Source organism: Anser cygnoides, chromosome 1 (genome assembly GCF_040182565.1).
Source record: "Anser cygnoides isolate HZ-2024a breed goose chromosome 1, Taihu_goose_T2T_genome, whole genome shotgun sequence".
NCBI lineage: Eukaryota > Metazoa > Chordata > Aves > Anseriformes > Anatidae > Anser > Anser cygnoides.
Genome location: NC_089873.1, coordinates 686630 through 708347, shown reverse-complemented (window position 1 = coordinate 708347; position 21718 = coordinate 686630). Strand labels below are relative to the sequence as shown.

The 21718-nt window shown below is 70.5% G+C and overlaps 4 protein-coding genes across 7 annotated transcripts; 2 read left to right on the top strand and 2 right to left on the bottom strand.

Moving 5' to 3' along the window:
- Positions 1 to 802: 802 nt before the first annotated feature.
- On the top strand, positions 803 to 4217 carry MIOX (myo-inositol oxygenase). 4 transcript variants are annotated; one of them, XM_048052648.2, is made up of 10 exons: positions 804 to 886; positions 2194 to 2256; positions 2375 to 2455; positions 2568 to 2730; positions 2801 to 2868; positions 2964 to 3073; positions 3166 to 3233; positions 3364 to 3413; positions 3511 to 3623; positions 3702 to 3931. In XM_048052648.2, exons 1-10 carry the CDS (start codon positions 869 to 871, stop codon positions 3808 to 3810), a joined length of 843 nt encoding a protein of 280 aa, XP_047908605.1. In that variant the 5' UTR covers positions 804 to 868; the 3' UTR covers positions 3811 to 3931. The 4 variants fall into 4 exon arrangements, with proteins under 4 accessions (XP_066849858.1, XP_066849911.1, XP_047908605.1 ...); XM_066993757.1 differs by lacking the exon at positions 3364 to 3413 and having other exon boundaries at positions 803 to 886; positions 3702 to 4213; XM_066993777.1 differs by lacking the exon at positions 2801 to 2868 and having other exon boundaries at positions 3702 to 4205.
- On the bottom strand, positions 4074 to 10515 carry LMF2 (lipase maturation factor 2). The gene is made up of 14 exons (XM_066993633.1): positions 10361 to 10515; positions 10023 to 10276; positions 8138 to 8166; positions 7787 to 7983; positions 7386 to 7564; positions 7136 to 7274; positions 6699 to 6833; positions 6490 to 6595; positions 6223 to 6319; positions 5891 to 6073; positions 5512 to 5680; positions 5297 to 5408; positions 4955 to 5063; positions 4074 to 4877 (listed from the first exon to the last, which is right to left on the bottom strand). The coding sequence occupies exons 1-14, from the start codon at positions 10455 to 10457 to the stop codon at positions 4533 to 4535; spliced, it is 2151 nt and encodes a 716-aa protein (XP_066849734.1). The 5' UTR covers positions 10458 to 10515; the 3' UTR covers positions 4074 to 4532.
- Positions 10500 to 19798, top strand: NCAPH2 (non-SMC condensin II complex subunit H2). The gene is made up of 22 exons (XM_066993686.1): positions 10500 to 10630; positions 11034 to 11192; positions 11284 to 11548; positions 11998 to 12099; positions 12515 to 12570; positions 13934 to 14009; positions 14497 to 14568; positions 14733 to 14812; positions 15172 to 15323; positions 15706 to 15801; positions 16063 to 16163; positions 16265 to 16336; positions 16514 to 16580; positions 16701 to 16808; positions 17731 to 17784; positions 18250 to 18320; positions 18394 to 18493; positions 18576 to 18641; positions 18824 to 18876; positions 19133 to 19234; positions 19324 to 19473; positions 19553 to 19798. Exons 3-22 carry the CDS (start codon positions 11441 to 11443, stop codon positions 19688 to 19690), a joined length of 1824 nt encoding a protein of 607 aa, XP_066849787.1. The 5' UTR covers positions 10500 to 10630; positions 11034 to 11192; positions 11284 to 11440; the 3' UTR covers positions 19691 to 19798.
- Positions 19791 to 21432, bottom strand: SCO2 (synthesis of cytochrome C oxidase 2). Its single transcript, XM_066993885.1, has 2 exons — positions 21346 to 21432; positions 19791 to 20785 (listed from the first exon to the last, which is right to left on the bottom strand). The coding sequence occupies exon 2, from the start codon at positions 20776 to 20778 to the stop codon at positions 19981 to 19983; it is 798 nt and encodes a 265-aa protein (XP_066849986.1). The 5' UTR covers positions 20779 to 20785; positions 21346 to 21432; the 3' UTR covers positions 19791 to 19980.
- Between the last annotated feature and the right edge of the window lie 286 nt (positions 21433 to 21718).

Genomic DNA, 21718 nt, shown 5'->3' with positions numbered 1-21718 from the left:
GTGACGAGTTGTGTCGTGTCATGTCGCGACGGAGCCCTGCACGAACGGGCACTGGATGCACTGCCCTGGGCAGCACCGGGCCCCGCTCGGAGGCTCCCACCAGCCCCCCCGCTCCCACTGCCCCCCCCAGCCCATCTGTCTGTCCGCCTGCCCACCCCTCTGCCTGTCCGTCTGTCCCACTGCCCCCTCCTGCCCCCCCAGCCCCTTGGGATGCGGGGTCCATCCCCACGCCCTCCCCCCAGACGCTTCCCCACGGCCCCGTCCCACTCCGGGGGATGCGCTGGGTGCCCCAGCCCCTGTGGGATCCCCCCCCCCCCATTCCCTCCTCCCCTCCCCCGGAGCCCCCTTCTCCATCCCCGCTGGGGAAAGGGCTGGTGGGGGCCGCGGTAGGACCAGGGCGGTCCCACAGAGACCCTTCCCCAGCATTAGGGTCTCGGGATGCTGCAGCCGGTGCCACCAGGGCACCCCCATGTTTGCCACGGCTGCAGACCCCCACCCCGGTGCCCCCCTCACCTTGTGCCCCCCCCCGTGGCCGTGGCAGCCCAGCACTACGGCGTCCCCGTGCCCTGGCCCCGGAGCAGAGCAGCCGCGTCCCCGCTGCCCCCCGTGGGGCTGCCGGTACCTGGGGGTCCCTGGCTGGGGCTGGGGGCTCCCGCACTCGGGGGGCTGCAGCATGGGTCACCCCATCCCGGGGGCTGTGCCAGGACCCCCCAGCACCCCCCTGCCCTAGGGGAGCGGCGACGGCGTCACGGGCTCAAACATTAACCGGGGGCCGGTTAACTGGTGACCGATTGCCCCTGCGCCCGGGGATAAAGCCGGGGGTCCCGGCGGCCGCCCCGTGCGCCCTCTGCCCCTCGCCACGGCCAGCATGAGGCCCCCCCGGGTGGTGAGTACCCTCCTCGGGGCCAGCCCTGCTCCTCCTGCGCCGTGCGTCGGGGGCAGGAGCACCCGTGCAGCCCCCTCCCCACTAACCCCCGTGCTGTGGGGCACAGCCCCATGAACGTTGCCCCCCCCCCCCCCCCCCCCCGTGGGGCCTGGCACTCAGGGAACCCCCCCACAGCTCAGTGTGATGTGGGGCCTGGCAGAGCTTGGCAGTGGGGTGGCTGCCTTTTGGGGGGAGAGTGGGGGGCAGGAGACCCCCAGGACCCTCTGCGATGTCCTCACTGTTGCGGGGATCCCAGCCCCACGTGGGACCCAGCCCCATGGGGATGCCACCCCAAGGGGGTCCCAGGCCCCTCTGTGTCCCAGCCCCACGTGGGACCCAGCCCCATGCAGATCTGATCCCCACAGGGGTCCATTCCCCATGGGGGGTCCCATCCTTGTGGGGTTCCCACTTCCACACGAGTCCCAGCCCCCGAGTGGACCCAAACCCCCGTGGATCCCAACCCCCCGGGGGTCCCACCCCACAGCGCTGCCCCATGGCACACTGACCCCACAGGCTGCGCTGTGGGGCCGCAGCGGGGATTCTGGGCAGTGCTCCTGGCTCTGGGCTCCCCCCCCCGCAGAACAGGGCTGGTGCCCCCCCCCGTGCTCCGCTTTGCTCCCTGGGGACGCAGGAGACACGGCCCCGTGCACCGGGCCGGCCGGGTGGCACGGACTTTGTGCCCCGTGGGGACACGGCCTGGGACCCCCTGTGGAAATGGGGATGGGGCAAAGGAGCGGCAGCGCAACGCTGCGCAGTGCTGTGCAGTGCGGTGCTGGACAATGCCGTGCAGCGCAGTGCCACGCAGCACAGCAACAGGCAACACCGTGCCACGCAGCACAGCACAGCACCACGCAGCACAGCACAGCACCACGCAGCACACTGCAATGCCATGCAGCACAGCGCAGTGCCATACAGCACAGAGCAGTGCCACGCAGCACAGAGCAGTGCCATACAGCACAGAGCAGTGCCACGCAGCACAAGAACAGGCAACACCGTGCCACGCAGCATAGCACAGCACCACGCAGCACAGCACCGCACTGTGCCGCCTCGTGCAGTGCAGGGCATTGCCCCCCAGCACTGCGCTACACTGCAGTGCTGTGCAGCGACGCTGTGCAGTGCTGCCACCGCCTCCAGGGCTTTCCTTTGGAGGTCGCGTGGTCCCCCTGCCCTTCGGGAAACATTTTGTCCCTGAGCCTTTTAGCTCTGTCCCCACGGCCACGGGCTGGGCGCAGGATCGGGCCCCGCTGACCCTGCCCCTCTCGCCCCAGGACGCTGACCCCTCCGAGGAGCCGCAGCCCGGCAAGGCCAAGTCCGAGTACCGCAACTACACGGTGAGCCGCCGGCACCGCGGGGCTGGCCTTGCTGCCCTCGGGGGGCAGCGGGACGGGGTGTCCCCCCCCCAGCCCACCCCAGGGGGCCGGGCCCCCTGAGCCTGACGCTGCGCCATAGGAGGGGAAGCTGCTGGACCGCGTCTACACCACCTACCTGCTGATGCACACCCACCAGACCGTCGACTTCGTCCGTAGGAAGGTGCGCGTCCCTCCTCCGGGCGTCCGGCCCCGCTGGCACCGCGGTCCCAGGGGGTCCTGGGGGGGTCCCGGGGGTCCTCGGGCCGGCGCTCACCGCCCTGGTGCGTCCCCAGAGCGCCGAGTACGGGGGCTGCTCCCTGCGCAGGATGAGCGTGATGGAGGCGCTGGAGCTGCTGGACCAGCTGGTGGACGAGTCCGACCCCGACGTCGACTTCCCCAACTCCTTCCACGCCTACCAGACTGCCGAGGGCATCCGTCGCGCCCACCCCGACAAAGGTAGGGCCGGGACGGGGAGGGCCGAGCCCCGGGGGTGCCGCCGGGGGGTGACAGCCCCGCTCACCCCCAGACTGGTTCCACCTCGTGGGGCTGCTGCACGACATGGGGAAGGTCCTGGCGCTGTTCGGGGAGCCCCAGGTGAGCGGGGTGACGGGGGTGCGGGGGGGACGGCGCCTGGCACCGCCATGGAGCCCTCCTCAGGCCCCCCCGGGACACCTGTCGCCGCCCCGCAGTGGGCCGTGGTGGGGGACACCTTCCCCGTGGGCTGCAAGGTGCAGAAGTCCGTGGTCTTCAGCGACTCCACCTTCCACGAGAACCCCGACAGCAGGGACCCCCGGTACAGGTGAGCGCAGCCCCCTGCCCCTTCGGTGGTGGGGGGGTTCGGGGGGGCCGAGCCCCACGGCGCAGCCCCGAGCCCACGCCCCTGCCCCCCAGCACGGAGTGCGGGATGTACCAGCCCCACTGCGGCCTGGAGAACGTGCTCATGTCCTGGGGACACGACGGTGAGCTGCAGTGTGGGGACACCCCCAGCCCCCTTTTTTGGGGGGGGCGCAGGGGCTCTGCCCCCATCCGGAGCCGTGGGTCCGGGGGCAGTGGCTGCCCGGCCCCCCCAGCCGCCCGCTCTCTCCCCAGAGTACATGTACAGGGTCATGAAGTTCAACAACTTCGCCCTGCCCAAGGAGGTGAGGGCAGGGGGCGCAGGGTGGGCGCCCCGAGGGGCAGGGGGCCGGGCACCCACAGCCCCCCCATGCCACGGCCCTGTCCCCCCCCCGCCCCCAGGCCTTCTACATGGTTCGCTTCCACTCCTTCTACCCGTGGCACGCGCACGGGGACTACGGGCACCTCTGCAGCGAGGAGGACCTGCGCATGCTGCCCTGGGTCAAGGAGCTCAAGTGCGTGGCCGGGGAGCTGAGGGGGGGGCTGGGACGTTGTGACCCCCCCCCGGCTCTAACCCCTACTCGCTCCCACAGCAAGTTCGACCTCTACACCAAGCAGGAGGAGCTGCCCGATGTGCAGGAGCTGCGGGGCTACTACCAGTCCCTCATCGACAAGTACTGCCCGGGGCAGCTCTGCTGGTGAGCTGGGACCCCCCCACGCGGAGCCCCAGCCCCCCCGGCACGCAGCACTGCACTCGCCCCCCCTGCTTGCCCCGCACCCTGCCCCGGGGCACCAGGCCATCAATAAACCTGCTTGGCACGCACCGTGGTGCTGGTCGCAGCCAGGGCACGGGGCTGGGGAGAGCCCGCTGGGGGGGGTGCAGCAGGACCAAGTGGGACCAGCACAGCCCCCATTTCTCCCCGTGGCCCCCCCAGCCTTTCTGGTGTGAAGGAGAGGCCCGGGGCTGGAATGTCAAAGGCTTTATTTAGAAAATCGTAGGAAACCCCTGCGCTGGCCGCAGCCCAGGGGAAGCGTGGTGCGGTCAGACCCCCCCGGCACGGGGCAGCGGGGGCCGGAGCCCCCTGTGGGCACACGAGGCCGCGATGCAGCTGCCCCCCCAGCGCTGCCCCTGCCCCACAGGACGGCCGGGGGGGGCAGGGGGGCAGCCCCTGCTGGGGGGCACGGGGAGGCCACCACCGCCCGCGCTGCTCCGGCTGTGCGTGAAGGCACTGGCAGGGAGAGCGGCACGCTCACCCCGGGGCGGGGGTCGTGATGGCGGGGGGGGGGGCCGTGCCCCGCCAGGACCCCCCCATGGGGACAGAGGCAGCGTCGGGCAGCCGGGGAGCGCGGGGGGGGCCCGGAGCCAGCGGCATCAGTCAGTGCGTGGAAGACGGGTCCTGGGCTGGCGGCTCCCGGCGCTGCTGCTACTTCTTCTTCTTGGTGCTGCGGGGGCCCTCGCTGTCGGCCGCCCCCCGGGCACGGCCCTCGCCCTTCTCCTCCGCCTCTTTGGCCTCCTTCCTCCTCACCTGCCCGTTTTTTTCGTCGCCCCCTCGGTCCACCGGGTCCCCCCGCTTGGGGCCTTTGTGGCGGGCCGGGGGCGCCCCCCCCCGGGGCCGGCGGCCGAGGGCGCGCAGCAGGCAGGCGCTGGCGGCGACGAGGTACAGGGACCACAGCACGGCCGGGCCCGAGTAGGGGAGGCTGAGGCGCCGGATGGACTCCAGGAGCCAGGGCAGGAAGGTGGTCGCCGGGCGCTTCGGTGGCGCCTTGTCCTGGGGGGGCACGGGGGGGTGAGCGCCGCCCCACGGCCACGCAGGGGGCTCGGCGGGGCGCGGGGACGGGGCCCTACCTTCAGCCCGTGCTGCGCGAGGAGGTTCTCCAGCGTGGGGTCGCCCAGAGAGACGGTGGGGAAGAACTCCTGGACGTGCTGCCGCCGCCACCACCGCGTAGCCCCCTCCCTGCGGGACAGGGGATCAGTGCCTGGGGGGGGGGGAACGGGACCCCCCCGCAGCCTCGCAGCCCCCTGGAGCTGCTCTCAGGGTCCCGGTGAGCTCCCACCCTCACAGCTTGCCCCCGCAGCAGCTGCCCAAGGACAGCCAGCACGTCGGTGTGCAGACACCCCCGTGTTGGGGTGCAGGGGGGGCAGCGGGGGGGTGCTGAGCCAGCCCTGCCCCCGGCCGTCCCCGCTCACCCGGTCTCGGCGCTGCCGGTGAACCAGTACTTGTAGAGCTGGGCGCGGATGTAGGTGGGCGGCTGGGCGCTGAACGGGTACTTGGCCTCATCGAGCTGCACCAGGCGGATCACTGCGGGGGGCGCAGCGTTAGGGGGGCCGCCCCAGGCCCCCGCCCCACTGACCCCCCCGCCCCACTGACCCCCCCGCCCCACTGACCCCCCCGCCCCACTCACCGTCCTTCTTGCCCTGCAGCAGGCGGTGCACGAAGCTGGCGAACCAGGGGCTGCTGCTGTGGTGCCCCAGGGCCGCGAACCACATCTGCCAGTCCAGGCGGGGCTGGTGCGGGGCCACCAGCGGCGGGGCCGCGCTGACGTTGCCCGGCTTGTACATGAACTCGATCTCCTGCGGGCAGGGCGGGGCGGGGGGCTCGGGTCCGGACCACAGCTCCCCCACGCTCCCCCCGTCACCTCCAGGGGCCGTGGGACGAACAAAGCCCCCCCCCAGCCCACGGGGACGGCCGGGGTCCCCGGCAGCACCAAGGCAGCGGGGAGGGGATGCTCGGGGCTGGCTCCTCAGCCCCATCCCAGCCCTCGGAGCGAGGCGGGCGCTCACCGTCCAGGTCTGCTTGTCGTAGCTGCCCTCCAGCACCACCTCGGGCCGCCCCCCGACGCCCGTCATCCTGCGGAAGAGCCCGTAGGAGTTCACCACCTGGAAGCGCTCGACGGCGTTGAACATGTGGTGGATGCCGGGCCACAGCTTGCCGTTGGACTCGTAGTCGATGTAGGTGAAGGGCACCTGGGCGGCGCAGGAGGAGGGCGGCTGCAGGAGGCACGGGCAGAGCCCCCCCGCGCCCCGCTGCTGCCCACCCGCACCCCCCAGCCCCAGCCGAAGGAGCGGGGACCACCCCCGCGGCCCAGCAGAGCCCCCCGTCCCCCCAGGCTCACCAAGCTGACGGCGAACACCCCCACGGCGGCCGTGGCGAAGACGGCCCACTGCAGCAAAGCCCACAGCTTCCAGAAGCAGCCGCGGACGCAGACGCACCTGTGAGGGGTGGGACGGGGGGGCTCAGACCCGCACGGCCCCCCCAGGCCGCACGTGCATGGCGGGGGGGCACGGCTGGGTGCACGGTGTGGGGACGGGGACCCGGGTGAGCCCCTCCTCAGCACGGCTGGGAACCGCACCCCAGGGGCGCAGGGCTCTGCGGCGCTCACCGGTACAAGGCGGAGAGGATCTCCCAGGACAGCGAGAGGAAGCCCAGCCCCACCAGCGGCAGCGTCACCGCCCGCAGCCACTGGGTGAACTCGTGGTAGGTGAAGGCTGGGGCAGGGCGACAGCGCGGGGTCAGGGCCGGCGGCGGCACCCGTGGGAGCAGCCGGGCCGTGGGGACGGGGACGGCCACCCCGGTGCGGCCGGGACGTACCCACTTTGGATTCCAGCACCTTCTTCTCCCAGTCGATCTCCAGGCCGAAGTGCTGGACGCTCCAGTAGAGCAGCAGGGCGTAGGCAGCCAGCTCCAGCAGGGTGGAGAGGAAGGCGAGGAAGCTGGGGGGCCAGGCTGACGGCGGGGGGCAGCTCAGCGCCGGGGCCTGACCCACGGCACCCAGCAGACCACGAACCCAGCCCCGAGAGCCCGCGTGCGGGAGGGCAGGGGCGGCGCTCGGAGCACCTCCCTGCACCACAGCCCCGTGCTGTGCCCCGGCCTGAGCGCCCCAGGGGCGGCAGCTCGCTCAGCACCAACACGGGGCAGCCGCAACGACACCTCCCGGGGCCACGCGGAGCTGGCGGCCCGGCCCCTCCCCGCCCCACGCACAGCAGAGGGCACCGCGCCCCCATCGGGCCGCGAGCCCCCCGACTCACAGCTGCCGTGCTTCTTCTTGCTGCGCCCCAGCCAGTACGCCACGTGCTCCTCATCCAGCAGGGAGAAGGCCAGGACGATGGTGAGCGCGTTGAAGAAGTTGTAGTTGCCCGTGAGGATGATGAGGACCTGCAGCAGGACCTGGGCGGGAGCAAAGGCAGGGCTGGGGGCGTCACGGCGCTGAGCAGGCTGCCCGGGGGGGGCAGCAGCCTGCATGCAGCCCCCCCGCCGGTGTCCCAACGCCCCCCGCACCTGGCAGTAGAAGGCGAAGAGCCGGAGGCGGCGGATGGGGGCGAAGAAGAGCAGCGGGACGGCAATCTCGATGACGTAGGTGGCCACCACGCTGAGCTTCTGGAACCACACGGGCAGCTGGTGGGCGAACCAGGCGGCCGGCGTGGGGATGCACTGCGTCTCGTAGTGGTAGGTGAGAGCTGGGGGGACAGCAGGGGGTCAGCGGCGCGCCTGGGGGCAGGGGAGCAGCTCGGGGCGGGCAGAGCCGTGCCGCGGGGGCCGAGCACGGTGCGTTTGCACGGGGGAGCTGCCCAGAGCCACACGGGGCACAGCCTGGGGCCAGGGGCTGTGCCTGTCTCCCCCCCGCCTCGCTGTGTGCCCCCACGGCCTGCGACACCCCGCGGGGGCCGTGCCCCCCTCACCTGTGAGCCCCCACCAGGTGGGGCAGCGGCTGGTCAGCTTCACCACGCCGGAGGCGAACATGAGGCGGAAGAGCAGCCAGCGCACCAGCCAGAAGGTGACGCCGTCGTGGGCGCGCCATGCCGTCGAGCGCCACTTGAAGAGGCGCAGGGGGGCCACCAGCACGCCCAGGAAGCCCGCTTCCAGCAGGAGGCTGTCCCTGCGGGCACGCCACAGTCCCACACCGGCACCCCGGGGCCGCGTCCCCGAGGTGCCGAGCGGGGACGGAGCCCCCCGTGGGTTGGGAGGAGGCACGGAGCCCCCCGGCAGGGCCCTGCGGGGTCTGGAGGGCGGGCGTGCGGCGGCTGACTTACCACTGGAAGTAGAGGAAGACCTGTCCTACCTGCGGGGAGAGGGAGCGGTGAGCGGGGCGGGGGGCTCTGTGCTGTGGGGTTTTGCCCCCCGGGCCCTCCCCTGCTCCCTGCCCGCACGGAGCCCCCCCGGCGCCTCCCCAGCACCCTGCCAAACCCGAGGCCGGCCTCGGGCCAGCCCCAGCGCGTGGCAGCGGCCTCGGCACGCCGTGATGCCACGGAGGCAGCGCCGCCCGGGGCGTGAGGTGGAGGAGGGAGGACGGAGGAGGGATGCTCCCGGGCCGGACGTGCTGCAAGGCTGCGGCGCCAGGAACCGCAGCCCAGGAGCGGCTCCAGGCGGGAGCTGAGCTCCAGGCACGGCCACGTGGCCGGCAGCAGGAACGGGGCAGCCCCGGCGGCAGGACGGGGACAGGACGGGGCCGAGCCCTGCCCCACGCCGCCCCGCTGCACGGGGCTGCCCCTCCTGGCACAGCCCCTGGCTGAGCCCCGCTTGCAGACAGCACTGAGGGGAGGAGGAGGAGGAAGAGGAGGGCGAGGATTTCTCTGCACATCACCTTAAAAGGGAAGGACGAGGGCCTGGCACGCAGGGGCTGGGTGGAGGCTGCTCCGGCAGCCGGGAGCCCCGGCTTGCACGGCTCCTGGTGCTGCCCCTCCGGGGGCAGGGACCGAGCCTGGCTCCTGTCCTGCCCCCACGGGACATGGCACAGGGGGTACCCCGGGGAGAGGGGCACCCCGCGACAGGGGCACCCCGGGACAGGGGCAGCCCGGGACAGGGGCAGCCGCACGCTGCGGGGTTGGAGCAGCGCCACGTGGCGTCCCCAGCTCCAGCAGCAGCAGCAGCAGCAGCGGGCGCCCTGCCGGGGGGGCTCCTGGTGAGCTGCTCCCTGCTGGGTTTCCCCGGGTTGGGAGGGAAGAGGAACCGAGTCCTGCCGCAGCTGTGCTGACACACGCACACACAGCGACGGGGGCACACAGCTCACACATACACAGAAACACACGCACACCCAGCTCAGAGGCGCGCACACGGACACATGCACACACCCAGCTCACACACACAGGCACATGCACAGACAGCTCACACACCTCACACGCACGGCTCACATGCACCCAGCTCACACTCATAATCACACACACACACATACATAGAGCTGACACACACACACACTCACAATCACACACACCCAGCTCACACACACACACCCAGACAGGCACACACACACCCCCAGCTTGCACCCAGCCCACAACACACAAACACATGCACGCACCCAGCTCGCACACACCTGCACACACAATCACACACGCACACAGCTGACACACACAATCACAGCTCACAATCACACACCCCCAGCTCACACACACCCAGCTCACACCCAGCTCACACACATGTGCACACACTCACAATCACACACGCCCCCAGCTCACACCCAGCACACCCCCCCCAGCTCACACGTGCACAGCTCACCCAGGCACCCAGCTCACCCAGGCACCCCCAGCTCACACCCAGCTCACACACACAATCACACACCCAGCACACACACCCAGCTCACACACATGTGCACACACTCACAATCACACACGCCCCCAGCTCACACACAGCACACCCCCCCCAGCTCACACGTGCACAGCTCACCCATGCACCCCCAGCTCACCCAGGCACCCCCAGCTCACCCAGGCACCCAGCTCACCCAGGCACCCCCAGCTCACCCAGGCACCCAGCTCACCCTCCTCACCCCCCAGCTCACCCACTCCCAATCCCCCCCCCAACCCAGAGCTCACCCCCAGCCCGCCCTCCCCCCCCCCCGTGCACAACCACGAGCAGCGGCCGCGCAGCGCTCGGTGCCGGTGCCGGGGCAGGGTCCCGGTGCCGGTGCCGGTGCCGGAGCCGTACCTGGCAGAGCGAGAGGTAGGCGGCGCGCAGGGCGGCGAGCAGCAGGCAGTCCCGCAGCGCGGGGCTCAGCAGCGCGCCCAGCGCGGCGGCGGCGCCCAGCAGGCAGAGCAGCTCCGCGCCGCGCTCCGCCTCCAGCCCCGCGCGCGGGCACAGCCACAGCAGCGTGGGCTCGTCCCGCAGCAGCGCCCGCAGCCCGCGGCCGCCCGGCCGCAGCGCCCGCCGCACCGGCAGGATCCCGTCGCGCCCGTACAGCCCTGCGGGGACACGGAACGGGGCCGGGGCTCAGCGCGGCGCCGAGCCCGGCGGGGCGGGACGGGGCGGGTCGGGGCGCGGCGTACCGGGCACCTGCAGGTAGAGCGAGACGAAGGCGGCGAGGTAGGCGGCGGCCAGCCCGGCCAGGAACAGCTCCCGCGGGCGGCGCGGCGGCTCCGCCATGGCGCGGACGGGGCCGGCGGCGGGGCCGAGCGCGGCGGGCGGGGCCCGTGACGCGGCGCCCGGTGACGGCAGCGCGCGGCCGGGGCGCGGCGGGCGGGAAGCGCGAAATGGCGGCGCGGCGGGAGCGGCGCTGAGCGCGGCGGGAGCGGCCCCTGGGCTCGGCACCGGCACCGGTGCGCGGCTGCGGCCCTGCCGCGCGGAGCGGGTCCCTGGCCCCGGCCCCGGATCCCGATCCCCGGTCCTGGCTCCCGATCCCTGCCCTGGTCCCGGCCCCGGTCCCCGGCCCCGGTCGCGGTCCCCGATCCCGATCCCGATCCCTGCCCCGGCCCTGGTTCCCGGCCCCGGCCCCCGGTCCCCGGCCCCGGCCCCCGATCCCGGCCCCAGTCCCCGTCCCCGGTTCCCGTCCCCCGGGTCCCGTCCCCCGGGTCCCGTTCCCCATCCCCGTTCCCATGTCCCCGTTCCCCGGCTCCGGACCCCTGTCCCCGGTCCCAGGTCCCGGTCTCGGTCCCAGTTCCTGGCCCAGGTCCCTACCGGTGCCCCCCAGCTGCACGCCGGTGACACCCGCGCCCTTTGCAGGCCACACTCAGCCTCGGGCTGCCAGGGCCCAGTGCTGGGCCCGGTGCTCGGCCCCGGTGCTGGGCCCAGAGCTCATCCCGGTGCTCATCCCGGTGCTCATCCCAGTGCTCATCCCGGTGCTCAGCCCGGTGCTCAGCCCGCCTGCCGTGGTTCCGCAAGGTAACGCACAGCGTTCCTTTCTTCTCCTGCCTCCTGGGCGCTGCCCTGTGCCCGTCGGGCTCCCTTCCTTACAGCTTTCCTCCTGCTGAAGCCACGAGGCCGCCGCTGGCTCCGTGTGACCGCGGCTGCCCCCCGCCACCGGACCCGGAGTGACCCTGCCCCGAGCCACCCGGCGCCCAGCGGGCAGCTCGCCGTGCCCGGCCTGCGTCCGACCGCCGAGGAGCTGCCTGCACCCCCGGGGAGCCGCCATGGAGGACGTGGAGTCGCGCTTCCTGCACCTCCTGCAGCCCATCCGCGACCTCACCAAGAACTGGGAGGTGGACGTGGCCGCGCAGCTCGGGGAGTACCTGGAGGAGGTGAGGGGGGCGCCGTGCCCCCGCGCTGCGGGGGGCTGCGGCAGGGCTGATCGTGCACGGGGAGCCTCTGTCCCTGCCCGCGGCCGCTGCCCGCCGCCCGGCACGGCCACGGAGCTCCTGCTTGCCCCAGGGCAGTGCAGCGGCGTGGTCACTGGCCTGTGCGGGTGGACGTGCAGGGGTGGGAGATCCAGCGTCGTCGCACAGCCATCCCTTCTGGGTGTCCCCTGATTTCAGGGATGTGTCCCTTGTAGTGCAGCCACAGAAAAGGCCCTCGTGCTGCAGGGAAAAGGGGAATGGCATTCCTTCCTTCTGCGTTCACTCATTACATCCAGCCCCAGAGTGTCACGCTAGGCAAACTGCCGTGATTTTGACTTTTGCCTTTTGCAGTGCTAGCCTTAAATCAGTCCGCAAAGCAGTGTTTCATTTTCCTTCTCTTGTACGTTTTGCAGCTGGACCAAATCTGTATTTCCTTTGATGGTGGCAAAACCACCATGAACTTCATAGAAGCAGCTCTGTTAATCCAGGGCTCTGCCTGCGTCTACAGCAAGAAGGTGAGAGCGCCGTTGGGCACGGCTACGTCCTGGTCCTGGCCCTGATCCCTCAGTTGGGGCTCCTGGGGCTGAGGCTTCTATGGGGGCTGCTTTGGGGAGCTGCCCTTGAGTTTGGATGACTTGAATGTAATAATGGCCAAGGAATTTAGAAGGTTATTGATCTCAAATTCCTAAATTCCTTTATATGTGTTGGGATTGGCAGCCTGGAGAAAAAACAAAAGCAAAAAACAACCTCTTTTCCCAAACCTGGATTCAAAATGGCTCGAATGGGGAAAAAAAACACAACAAGATTATTAAGAAATTGAACTCAGGCTGTGTGGGGATACGGGAAGGTCCGTGGTCATCCTGGCGTCAGCCGAGGGGTCTTTTCTGGGAGCTGCTTTCTCTGTCTCTGAGTCTGGCCCCTGTTTTACAGGTGGAGTATCTCTACTCTCTGGTGTACCAGGCACTCGACTTCATTTCCAATAAGAAGTAAGCAACGAGCTCCATCCGCTGGGGAGACGATCCTTGTAGGGGCTGGGGTCTTCCTGCAAGTCCCACTGCTTTAGCGGAACACACGGACGTGTCCCCTCGCTGCTCAGCCCCTGCGTTGTGGCACGGCCCTGCTGAGCTGAGGAGCTCCTGCCGCAGCCGTGTGCGAGCTCTGCTGGCACAGGGACGAGGCCGTGACCTGTCCCACCCACAGGGAGAGCCCCCGGGGCTCTGCCCCCGCTCAGAGCCACGCTTTGCTTTTCCCGAGCACCCTTCCCTTACGGCAATCCTTTATTTTAAAAACAAGCCAGCCGATTGCAGCGTCAGCCTGCAGCCCTAGGAGAGGTTCTCTGGGGCTGAGGATTTCTGCAGGCAGCGTGAAAGGCCCCACTGGGACTCGGTTCTGCCTCGAGGGCTTGGGGCCAAGCTCTTCCCCCAGAGCTCTTCCAGCGGCGCCGTGCGGGGGTTTTGTCGTTGCGGTGCCCGGCTGTTGGGTAAGGAGAGGGCCGTGCCCAGCACCCCGCAGCGCGCCTCTCAGCGCACAGCGTGACCCGTGTGGCAAAGAAGCTCGTGATTTGTTTCCCCACTGTTGCTGAGAGCGGGGCACTGCTGTTGCAGTCGCAGTTTTCAAGTTGTCTTGCACAAGTTGGCTTCTGCCAACCCGGCTTGAGTTCAGAACCTGGCTTCCACTAAGGCGGGATCAGCTTGTGACACTGTTCTGTGTGCCCTCAGGCAAATTTTGTAAAACCCGAGGCTTTTGTGAGGCGCCTCGCACCGAGCGGGTGCTGGGCTCAGGCAGCTCCCTGCAGGAGCCATCCGTCCTCTGGCTCGCCCAGCCGTAAACCCCGCTCACCGGGAACTGTGCTGCGGGCTTGTTTGGGAGCCTGAGGCAGGGCACCTGAAGGAGGCTCTGTTGGGGCTGCAGCACCGTGAAGCTGCTGCGGAGCTTTCTGAACATCCCCCAAAATTATCTCCACGCAGTGTTGTTGCCTTGCAGTGAATCATTCTCTTTCAAATTGAGCTCCCGAGCTGAGCGGGACGTTTTTGTTCAAGATAGGATTTGCTGGATGGACTGAGTCCCCTCTTCCCTCAAGTCCTGATTCCTTTGCAGCCCCCCAGCGCTGCCAGGACCGTGGGTGGCAGCTCATCAGGGAGCGAGCTGGTGCTGTGGCTGCCCAGCGGTGCTGGCAGCGCGCTGCGGTCCGTGCCTGGTGCCCGGGAGTTGTGCCCAGAGGCGCTGCAGAAGGACGCCGCACCAGTTGCTGCGTGCGCCACGGCCGGGCTGGGGGAAGCCTGCTGCTGCTTTGCCCGAGCCTCTAGCCGGTGGTGCACAGCACCTGACTGTGTTTCTGCTCCCTGACAGGCGGGAGAAGCTGCCCTGCTCCGTGGGGGAGGACGGCAGGGACGCTGACGCAACCTTCGGGACGGAGGAGGAGGAGGTGAGGGGGACGCTGCGGGTGTGCTCCCTGCGGCCCTGCGCGCTCTGCTGCCTTCAGCCCCACGTCTGCCCCCTCCCGCCCCCAGGCACGGCAGGAGCGCCTCAGGAGGTTTTTGTCATGAAACTCCTGTGTGGCCTCCGAGGGAAGGGATTTGCTGCCTCGCAGCCCTGCTGGGAGAGCTTATCTCCTACACAGCACGTTGGGACCCCTCCGTCCCGTGCCTTAGCCTTCCTTCTGCTAGCACGGCTCGGGTTGGAAGGGACCTTAAGGGCCATCTGTTAAAGGGACCTTAAAGGCCATCTGTTAAAGGGACCTTATAGACCAGCTCCTGTCCTGGCAGAGGCTCTAAAGCCAGAGCTTTCCCTCTGCTGCTGGTTCAGTCCTGCCTGCGCAGCGGCAGCTCCCAGGCCCCACGGGGCGCTGCGGTGCGGTGCGGCACGCCGGGCCCCGCTGCCAGCCGGTCACCGCCGCGGGCCTCTCTCTGCAGTTCCTCTCCCTGGATGACATCAGGGACACCAGCCAGGGCAGCGTGGACATGAAGAAGGACCATCGGCCCAGCGTAAGGCAGCCTGCTGTCGCCCTTTTCGTCCCCCGGCATCGCGGAGGCGCTGGGGCTGCTGCCCAGCCGGCGGGGCTCCGAGGGACGGCGCTGCCCACGCAGTGCCCGCGCCTCCCGTCCCGCCCCGAGCAACGGCAGCCGCACTCCTGTTCTTGTCCCTGCAGGCCGTGAGCATTGTTCCCCTGACCCCGATGTCTTTGGTGCCCCCGGAGGAGGCTGAGAAGAGGAACAACCCCCTGTTCAGGTGAGAGCCCGCCTCAGCGCCCCCAGCTCGTGCTGCAGTAGGGTCTGGCTGTCCCCGTGCCGTCGCAGAGGGAATGGCCCTGTCCCGGCTAAACCCGGGAGGCAGGGAGGAGGAATAATCCTGAGGGTGCCAGGAGCCCGCACGGGGGCTGCTCCTGGTGCAGGGGGTGCAACGAGGCCGGGACTGCGCTGGGGAATCTGTGAAGGGCTTTGTGGGGCCGGAGGAGCGTGAGGACAGTGGCTGGGAGCAGATCCCTCCTGGAGCAGGGGGCTGTTGGCCTGGGGGCACCTCAGCCCCGCTCCCCCCGTCTGGGGGTCCCCAGCGGGGCCCTGTCCCCCTGACGGGCCCGTTGTCCCCAGCCGGAAGGGCGAGGTCCTGGCCAGCCGCAAGGATTTCCGGATGAACACGTGCACCCCTCACGCCACCGGGGCCTTCATGCTGGAGCTGGCGGGGCTCTCGCCCACGTGCCTGCAGGATCGGCACCACGAAGGGATCGCCGGTGGAGCAGCAGGTACGGGGCTCGGGTGAGGAGCTCTGCGGGGTGGAAGGCAGCACGGAGTGGGGCTGCCCCGCTGGGGTGCTTCGCTTGCCTTCTGCCTCGAGAGGATGTGAGCTCTCAGCCCTGCTCTTGGGGGTGGAGGAGATGTGACTCTGCCTTTCCTCTGCTGCCCTGCCTTTGTCAAAAGCACTCCGACTGCCAGCACAGGGGTTGGTTAGGTTGGTTACTGCCAGCACAGGGGTCGGTTACTGCTGAAAATTGGGCATGGGGGAGACCTGGGGGTGGGCAAAGGCAGGGCCCAGCCTGGGGAGCTGCCCCTTCCCTGCCACCACAGCCACTCTGCGTCGGGCCGGCTGCGGGGCTGCAGGTCACCCCCCCCTCTGTCACCTCTCAGGAGCACGGTCCTCGGTCCTCGGCGGCAGCAGGGAGCCCCTGCACCTCGGCGCCGGTGCGACGCCCGTCCAGGCACTGAACTTCTCTGACGACGGAGGTGAGATGCTCTCGGTGGGGTCCGTCCGTTTGTCCTGCCCGTGTGCCTTGCTGGGCCGGGCTGCGTGCAGGCAGCTGCTGCGCGGGGTGTGCCGCGCTGTTACCAGAGGTGCTCCTGTCCTCTGCGCACCCCCAGCCGGCCCGGGTGTCGTGATTTAAGGAGTAAAACTCCCCAGGGAAGCTCCCCCTCAGACAGGGTGGAAAAGGGAGACCCCGCAAGAGGCCGTCCCAGCTCCTGACTGTATCCTGTTATCCCCGCTAGGTGCTGCGGGGCCAGACGACAGCGGGGACGACTTGCCCATGGCCCCCGAGGACAACGTGGAAATGGCTCCGGCTGCCGACGAACGCATCGAGGCGCAGAGGGTAGGGCAGGCAGGGCACGGGGGGCACCGCAGCTCCTCGCTCCGGCCCTGGAGCCCGGCTGCCCGCGGCTTTGTGTCTGCCTGACGCTTCGTGTCTGCCAGGGCGCACCCCAGGCGAGGGGCTACGTGCTGCGGGAGCGAGCCCCTGCCAAGGACCCGCAGGAGCACATCAAGGTGAGGGCCCGCAGCTGAGCCGGGTGGGCAGCAGCAGAGCCCGGGTGCCGCGGGAAGCCCCGGGGTGTCCCTGCCCGCCCCACCCCGCTCCGTGCTGCGCTGGTGCCGAGGGAGCCGCGCGGCTCCGGTGCCCCCGTCCCTGCTGAGGGCTCTGCCCGCGCTCGCTTCCTCCCCCAGGAGTTGCTGGATCCGTGGCAGAGCCTGGACCCCTTCGGGGACTCCGAAGACAAGCCCTTCAAGAAAGGTATCCGAGGTGGGGCGGGGAAGCGTGCCTGCCCCCTGCCTCGGAGCTGCCCGCCTGTGAGCGGCAGCACGGGGTCCTGCCCGCAGCCTGCGGCGTGGCTCATCGCCCCCTGCCCTGCAGGGAGGCCCTTCCTGGTGCCGCAGGGCCTGGACGACGTGATCGGTAGCAAGCGGAAAAGGAAGGGGCCGAGGAAGCTTCAGGACTTCTTGAAGTGGTTCTCTGCCTCCTGTGAGTGTCGCGGCTCGAACACCTCCCGCCCTGCCGCGCGTTCAGCAGGGCCTGCGGCTGGCGGCCGCTCTGATGCGAGGCCTCGGGGCCTCGGGGCGCTCCCCGCGTGCTCCCCCGTCTGCCACGCGGGGCGTGGGGCACAGCGGCTCACCTCAGTCCCCGTGGGGCTTCGAGGAGGGAGGAGCAGGTGGCCTTTTTATTCATTTTATTTTATTTATTTTATTTTATTTATTTTATTTATTTTATTTTGTTTTATTCTATTTTATTTTAATTTAATTTATTTTAATTTATTTTGATTTATTTTGATTTTACTTTGATTTTATTTATTTTTATTTTTTTATTTTTTATGTGATGAGTTGGAAGGGACCCGTAAGGATCATCGAGTCCAACTCCTGGCACCGCACAGGTCTGCCCACCCCAAAATTTTAGCCCATGGCCCTGAGGCAGCCCGAGCTGGGCAGAGCTCTGCGCCTCACCGGGTGGTGCCGCCGCGGGGGGCAGGGGCAGCCCGCCGCCAGGCGCCGTGCTGACGGGACACGCTAACACGGACACAGGCACAACGCAGGGCAGGCAGCGCTAACACCAGCACGAGTAAAAGCGTGTGGGTTCTGCCCTGCGAGGCGTCACCGTGGGGCAGGGGGCAGCTGAAGCCCCCTGCTCCCGGGCAGCAGAGCGCTGGCTCCCCCCGGCCATGCGTTCCCAGGAGGGCGAGCGGGGCACTGGGCACTGCCGGGGCTGGAGCCTGGAGCTGCCCCGGGGAAGGAGGTGGTGCTGGGGCACGGCAGCAGCCGCTCTGCACACCCCGACGGGCACAGCCGGCAAAACGCCCGGGGTCTGCCCCTCGCACGCCTCCCTGCAGGGCTGGCGGGGCTGGCCCCCTCAGCTCTGACCGCAGTCCTCAGTCCTCTCCTGCTTTCTGCAGACAACGACGCCGCAGACGGCAGGAAAACGAAGAGGAAAGGGCCGACGTTCGCGGGTGAGCGGGGTGGGGGGGCTGGGGTGGGGTGGGGTGCCCGCGGGGGTGGCGCTGCGTGCCCAGGGGAGGCAGCGCCGTGGCTGCGGCGAGGCTGTGCTGAGGTGGGGGCTGATGGCAATGTGCGCGGGGGCACGAGCGGAGCGCCACGGCTCAGGCTGGGTTGTGGTTTGTGTTCTCAACCCAGAAATCTGACTTTCAATCCCCTTCTGAAAGGCACACCCTGAACCTTGCTAACCTAAGCCTCGCCTCTTGCTGGGGAGCTCCCGGCTTGTTTCCCCAGCACTGGTGGGACCCGCAGCAGGAAGGGCAGGCAGGGCTGCAGTGCTGGGACTGCCCGGGGTGGGGGGGGACACCCTGGGAGCTCCGCTGTGCCAGGAGGGGGGGCTGCGGGGGCTGGAGGGGACCCCCACCCATCGCCGCCGGGGCGTGGGGCGCTGAGGCCGTGCCCGTGCTGTGTCTGCGCAGATCTGGAGGTGCTGTACTGGAAGCAGCTGAAGGAGCGGCTGGCGGCACAGAGGAAGCTGCAGAGCAGGGCGGTGAGCGGGGCAGGGGCTGGGGGGCTCGGGGGGGGGGCTTGGGGGGGCGCTGGGCTCAGCGCTGCTCTCCCAGAGGCCGCCCTGGGCGCTGCCGCTGGAGCACGAGGAGGAGCCGGAGGTGCCGGAGGAGGAGCGCGAGGAAGACTTCGGGGGGGACGCCGAGGAAGCCCCAGGTACGGGTGGAGCCCCCGGGGTGCTGAGCAGCCGCGGGGACTGGCGCACCCGGGGTGCTGAGCAGGGTCTCCCCGCCCGCAGATGATTTTCTGGAGCACGAGGACATCCAGCTGGAGGCCCCGGAGGCGGTGCTCGAGGGAGCCGTGGGTGAGCGCTTGCGGGGGGCTGTGGGGAGGGCGCCCCCCGCTCAGCAGCAGCCGAGGGGCCAGCCCCGAGCCCGTGCCCCGCTGCATCCTGCCTGCGGGCCGGGGCAGCCTCCCCTTCCCTGCTCAGCACCGTGGGGCCGGCTGCACGCTGCCACCCCCCAGCACCACTCTGCTCCCTCACAGGCCCCTGCGACTTGGATGCGCTGGGCTACGAGGAGCTGGTGAGGAGGAACGTGGTAGGTGTCGCGCCTGGGCAGCACCCGCAGGCTCGGGGCACCCCGTGTGCTCTGCACCCCCGTGCTCCCTGCGCTCCCCATGTCCCTGCGTTCCCCGTGTCCCTGTGTTCCCCATGTCCCTGCGCTCCCTGCGCTCCCCATGTCCCTGTGTCCCCGTGTCCCTGCGCTCCCCGTGTCCCCATGCTCCCTGCGCTCCCCGTGTCCCCGTGTCCCCCACACATGTCCCCCACACCCCCGCGTCTCTCTGCGCCCCCAGGAGCTGTTCATCGCCAACTCGCAGAGGTACGTGCAGGAGACGGAGCTCTCCCAGCACGTCCGCCAGTGGGAGGAGAAGATGGGGCCGATGCTGCAGGAGCAGGCACGTTGCGGGGGGGGCGGCAGCGGGGCTGGATGGGGCCGGGGGAGGCGTGGGGCCGCCCTGACCTCCCCCCCCGCCCCGTCCCGCAGGAGGAACGGGCGGCCTTCGACATCCACAGCTACGGGGAGCGGCTGGCCGCGCAGTTCGAGCACCTGGGCGAGTGGCGGTCCTTCAGCAGCCTGGTGTCGGGCATGCCGGCCTTCGAGGTGTGCCGCTACATGCTGGCCTCCCTGCAGCTGGTGAGTAGGGGGCCTTGGGGCTGGGGGGATCCCCCGGGGGGCTCGGCGCAGCCCTCCCGACCCCTGCCCCTCTCCGCAGGCCAACGACTACACGGTGGAGGTGGCGCAGGACCCGGGCCTGGAGGAGGCGGTGGACACCATGCGGCTCCGGCTCCTCCGGCACGAGCAGGCCCACGAGCGCTTCCGCACCTACCGCGCCTCCCTGCTCTGCGACTGAGCCCCCCCAGTCCTGTACAGCCCCCCGCCTCCTGTACAGCCCCCCATTGTGTACAGCCCCCCGCCCGCGGTGCCCCCTTGCTCAGCAATAAATACCCAGCTTCCGTAACGCCTGCCTTGTTGTGACATCCACAGGGCGTCCCCCAAAGCAGCCAGGCTCCAGCAGCGCGGCCCCGTGGGGCTGGGGAGGGTCGAGTCCTGGGGCCGCTGCCCCCCGTCCCGGTGGGGCTGTGGGGTCCCGCGGCGGTGTCGGTGCCGGGGGGCCGCTCACCGCCCCCTCCCTGTCGGCGCTCAGGCGGGGAGCGGCTCGTAGGTCTCCATGTGGCGGCGCACGCTCTCGGCGATCTTGGCGTCGCTCTTGCTGCGGCCGTAGTAGTCCAGGAAGAGCCCGTCGGGGCCCAGCAGGTAGATGATGACCGTGTGGTCCACGATGTAGTCGCCGTCCTCGTCCTTGGGGCCGGCGCTGGAGTAGACGCGGTAGGCGCTGCCCGCCGCCCGCACCTGCTCGGGGCTGCCCGTCAGCCCCAGCAGCCGGGGGTGGAAGTCCCGCACGTAGCGCGCCACGGCCGCCACGTCGTCGCGCTCGGGGTCCACGGTGATGAAGAGCGGCTGCACGCGGGGCAGGGCCGCGTCGCGGTCCAGCAGCTCCACCGCCCGGCTCAGCTTCTCCAGCTCGTCGGGGCAGACGTCGGGGCAGTGCGTGAAGCCGAAGTAGAGCAGCACCCACTGCCCGCGGAAGTCGGCCTTGCGCCGCGGCCGCCCGGTGTGGTCCACCAGCTCGAAGTCGCCCTGGCCCAGCGCCAGCGCCTGCAGCTCCTGCGCCCGCCGCTGCCGCCGCTCCCGCTCCCGCCGCGCCCGCAGGTGCAGCCAGCCGCCCGCCGCCGCGCCGCCTGCCACCGCCACCACCGCCACGCGCTGCCACAGCGGCAGCGGGGCTGAGCCCCCCCCCCCCGACGACGACGACCCCCGGGGCCCGGACAGCCCGCGGGAGGGGGTGGGGGGCGCGGTGGGGGGCCGGGGCTGGAGCAGGGTCCGGGGCGAGGTCCGGCAGCACCGCAGGCAGCGTGCGGGGAGCAGGGCCTGGGCCATGGCGGGGCTGGGGGGGGCGGGGGGTGAGGGGGGGCCGTGGTGTCCCGACCCCCCCAGTGCCCTCTGACTCCCGGTGCCCCCTGAGCCCCCAAATGCCCCCTGACCTCCCCAGTGCCCTTTGACTGCTGGTGCCCCCTGACCCCCCCGGTGCTCTCTGACTCCCTCAGTGCCCTTTGACCCTCGCTGCCCCTTGCCCCCCCCCCGTAGCACTGATCCCCCCGGTACCCTTTGACCCCTGTTCACCCCTGACCCCCCCGGTGCCCCCTGAGTCCCTCAGTGCCCTTTGACCCCCGCTGCCCCCTGACCCCCCCGCTGCCCCCTGACCCCCGGTGCCCCCTGACCCCCGGTGCCCCCTGACCCCCCCCCCACGCAGCACTGACCCCGGGTGCCCTCTGACCCCTCCGGTGTCCTGTGACCCCCGGTGCCCCCGACCCCCCGCTGCCCTCTGACCCCCCGCTGCCCCCCGGCCCCGCCCTGCTCCCGCACCCTTTGCCCCCTCCCGGCCCCCGGTACCGTTTGCCCCCCCCGGTGCCCTCCCCCCCCGCTTGCCCCCCGCCCCCTGCCCACCTCCTCCCGCCGCCGCACACCGGAAGCGCCCCGCGGGAGGGGCGGGGCTGCTGCGCGCGCACGCGCAGTGCCCGCCGCCGGGAGACAGCGGCAGCACCAGGGGGCGCCGCCGCGCGCGGCTGGGGGGGGGGGGCTCCCACGTGACCCCGCACGGCCCCACGTGACCCCGCAAGGCCCCACGTGACCGCGGCGTTCCTCTCGGGGGGGGGCCCGGCCCGGCCCGGCCTCGTGTCATCTCCCAGCCGTCACACCCGGTGTCACACCCCATTGCACACCCGGTGTCACACCCGGTGTCACACCTGGTGTCACACCCGTCACACCCATCCCACCTGGTGTCACACCCGGTGTCACACCCCTCACACCCCTCACACCC

Bases quoted from the DNA above. Each gene is read 5' to 3' on its own strand.
- SCO2 (XM_066993885.1), bottom strand. From the start codon at position 20,778: ATGGCCCAGGCCCTGCTCCCCGCACGCTGCCTGCGGTGCTGCCGGACC.
- NCAPH2 (XM_066993686.1), top strand. From the start codon at position 11,441: ATGGAGGACGTGGAGTCGCGCTTCCTGCACCTCCTGCAGCCCATCCGC. The intron at 14,813-15,171 runs GTGAGAGCCCGC...CGTTGTCCCCAG, and splicing joins AGGAACAACCCCCTGTTCAG to CCGGAAGGGCGAGGTCCTGG. The intron at 19,235-19,323 runs GCACGTTGCGGG...CCCGTCCCGCAG, and splicing joins GGCCGATGCTGCAGGAGCAG to GAGGAACGGGCGGCCTTCGA.
- MIOX (XM_066993757.1), top strand. The intron at 3,234-3,510 runs GTGAGCTGCAGT...CCCCGCCCCCAG, and splicing joins CATGTCCTGGGGACACGACG to GCCTTCTACATGGTTCGCTT. The intron at 3,624-3,701 runs GTGCGTGGCCGG...TCGCTCCCACAG, and splicing joins CCCTGGGTCAAGGAGCTCAA to CAAGTTCGACCTCTACACCA.
- LMF2 (XM_066993633.1), bottom strand. From the start codon at position 10,457: ATGGCGGAGCCGCCGCGCCGCCCGCGGGAGCTGTTCCTGGCCGGGCTG. The intron at 10,277-10,360 runs GTACGCCGCGCC...GTGTCCCCGCAG, and splicing joins GCTCTACCTGCAGGTGCCCG to GGCTGTACGGGCGCGACGGG. The intron at 6,320-6,489 runs GTGAGCGCCGCA...CACCCCTCACAG, and splicing joins ATCCTCTCCGCCTTGTACCG to GTGCGTCTGCGTCCGCGGCT.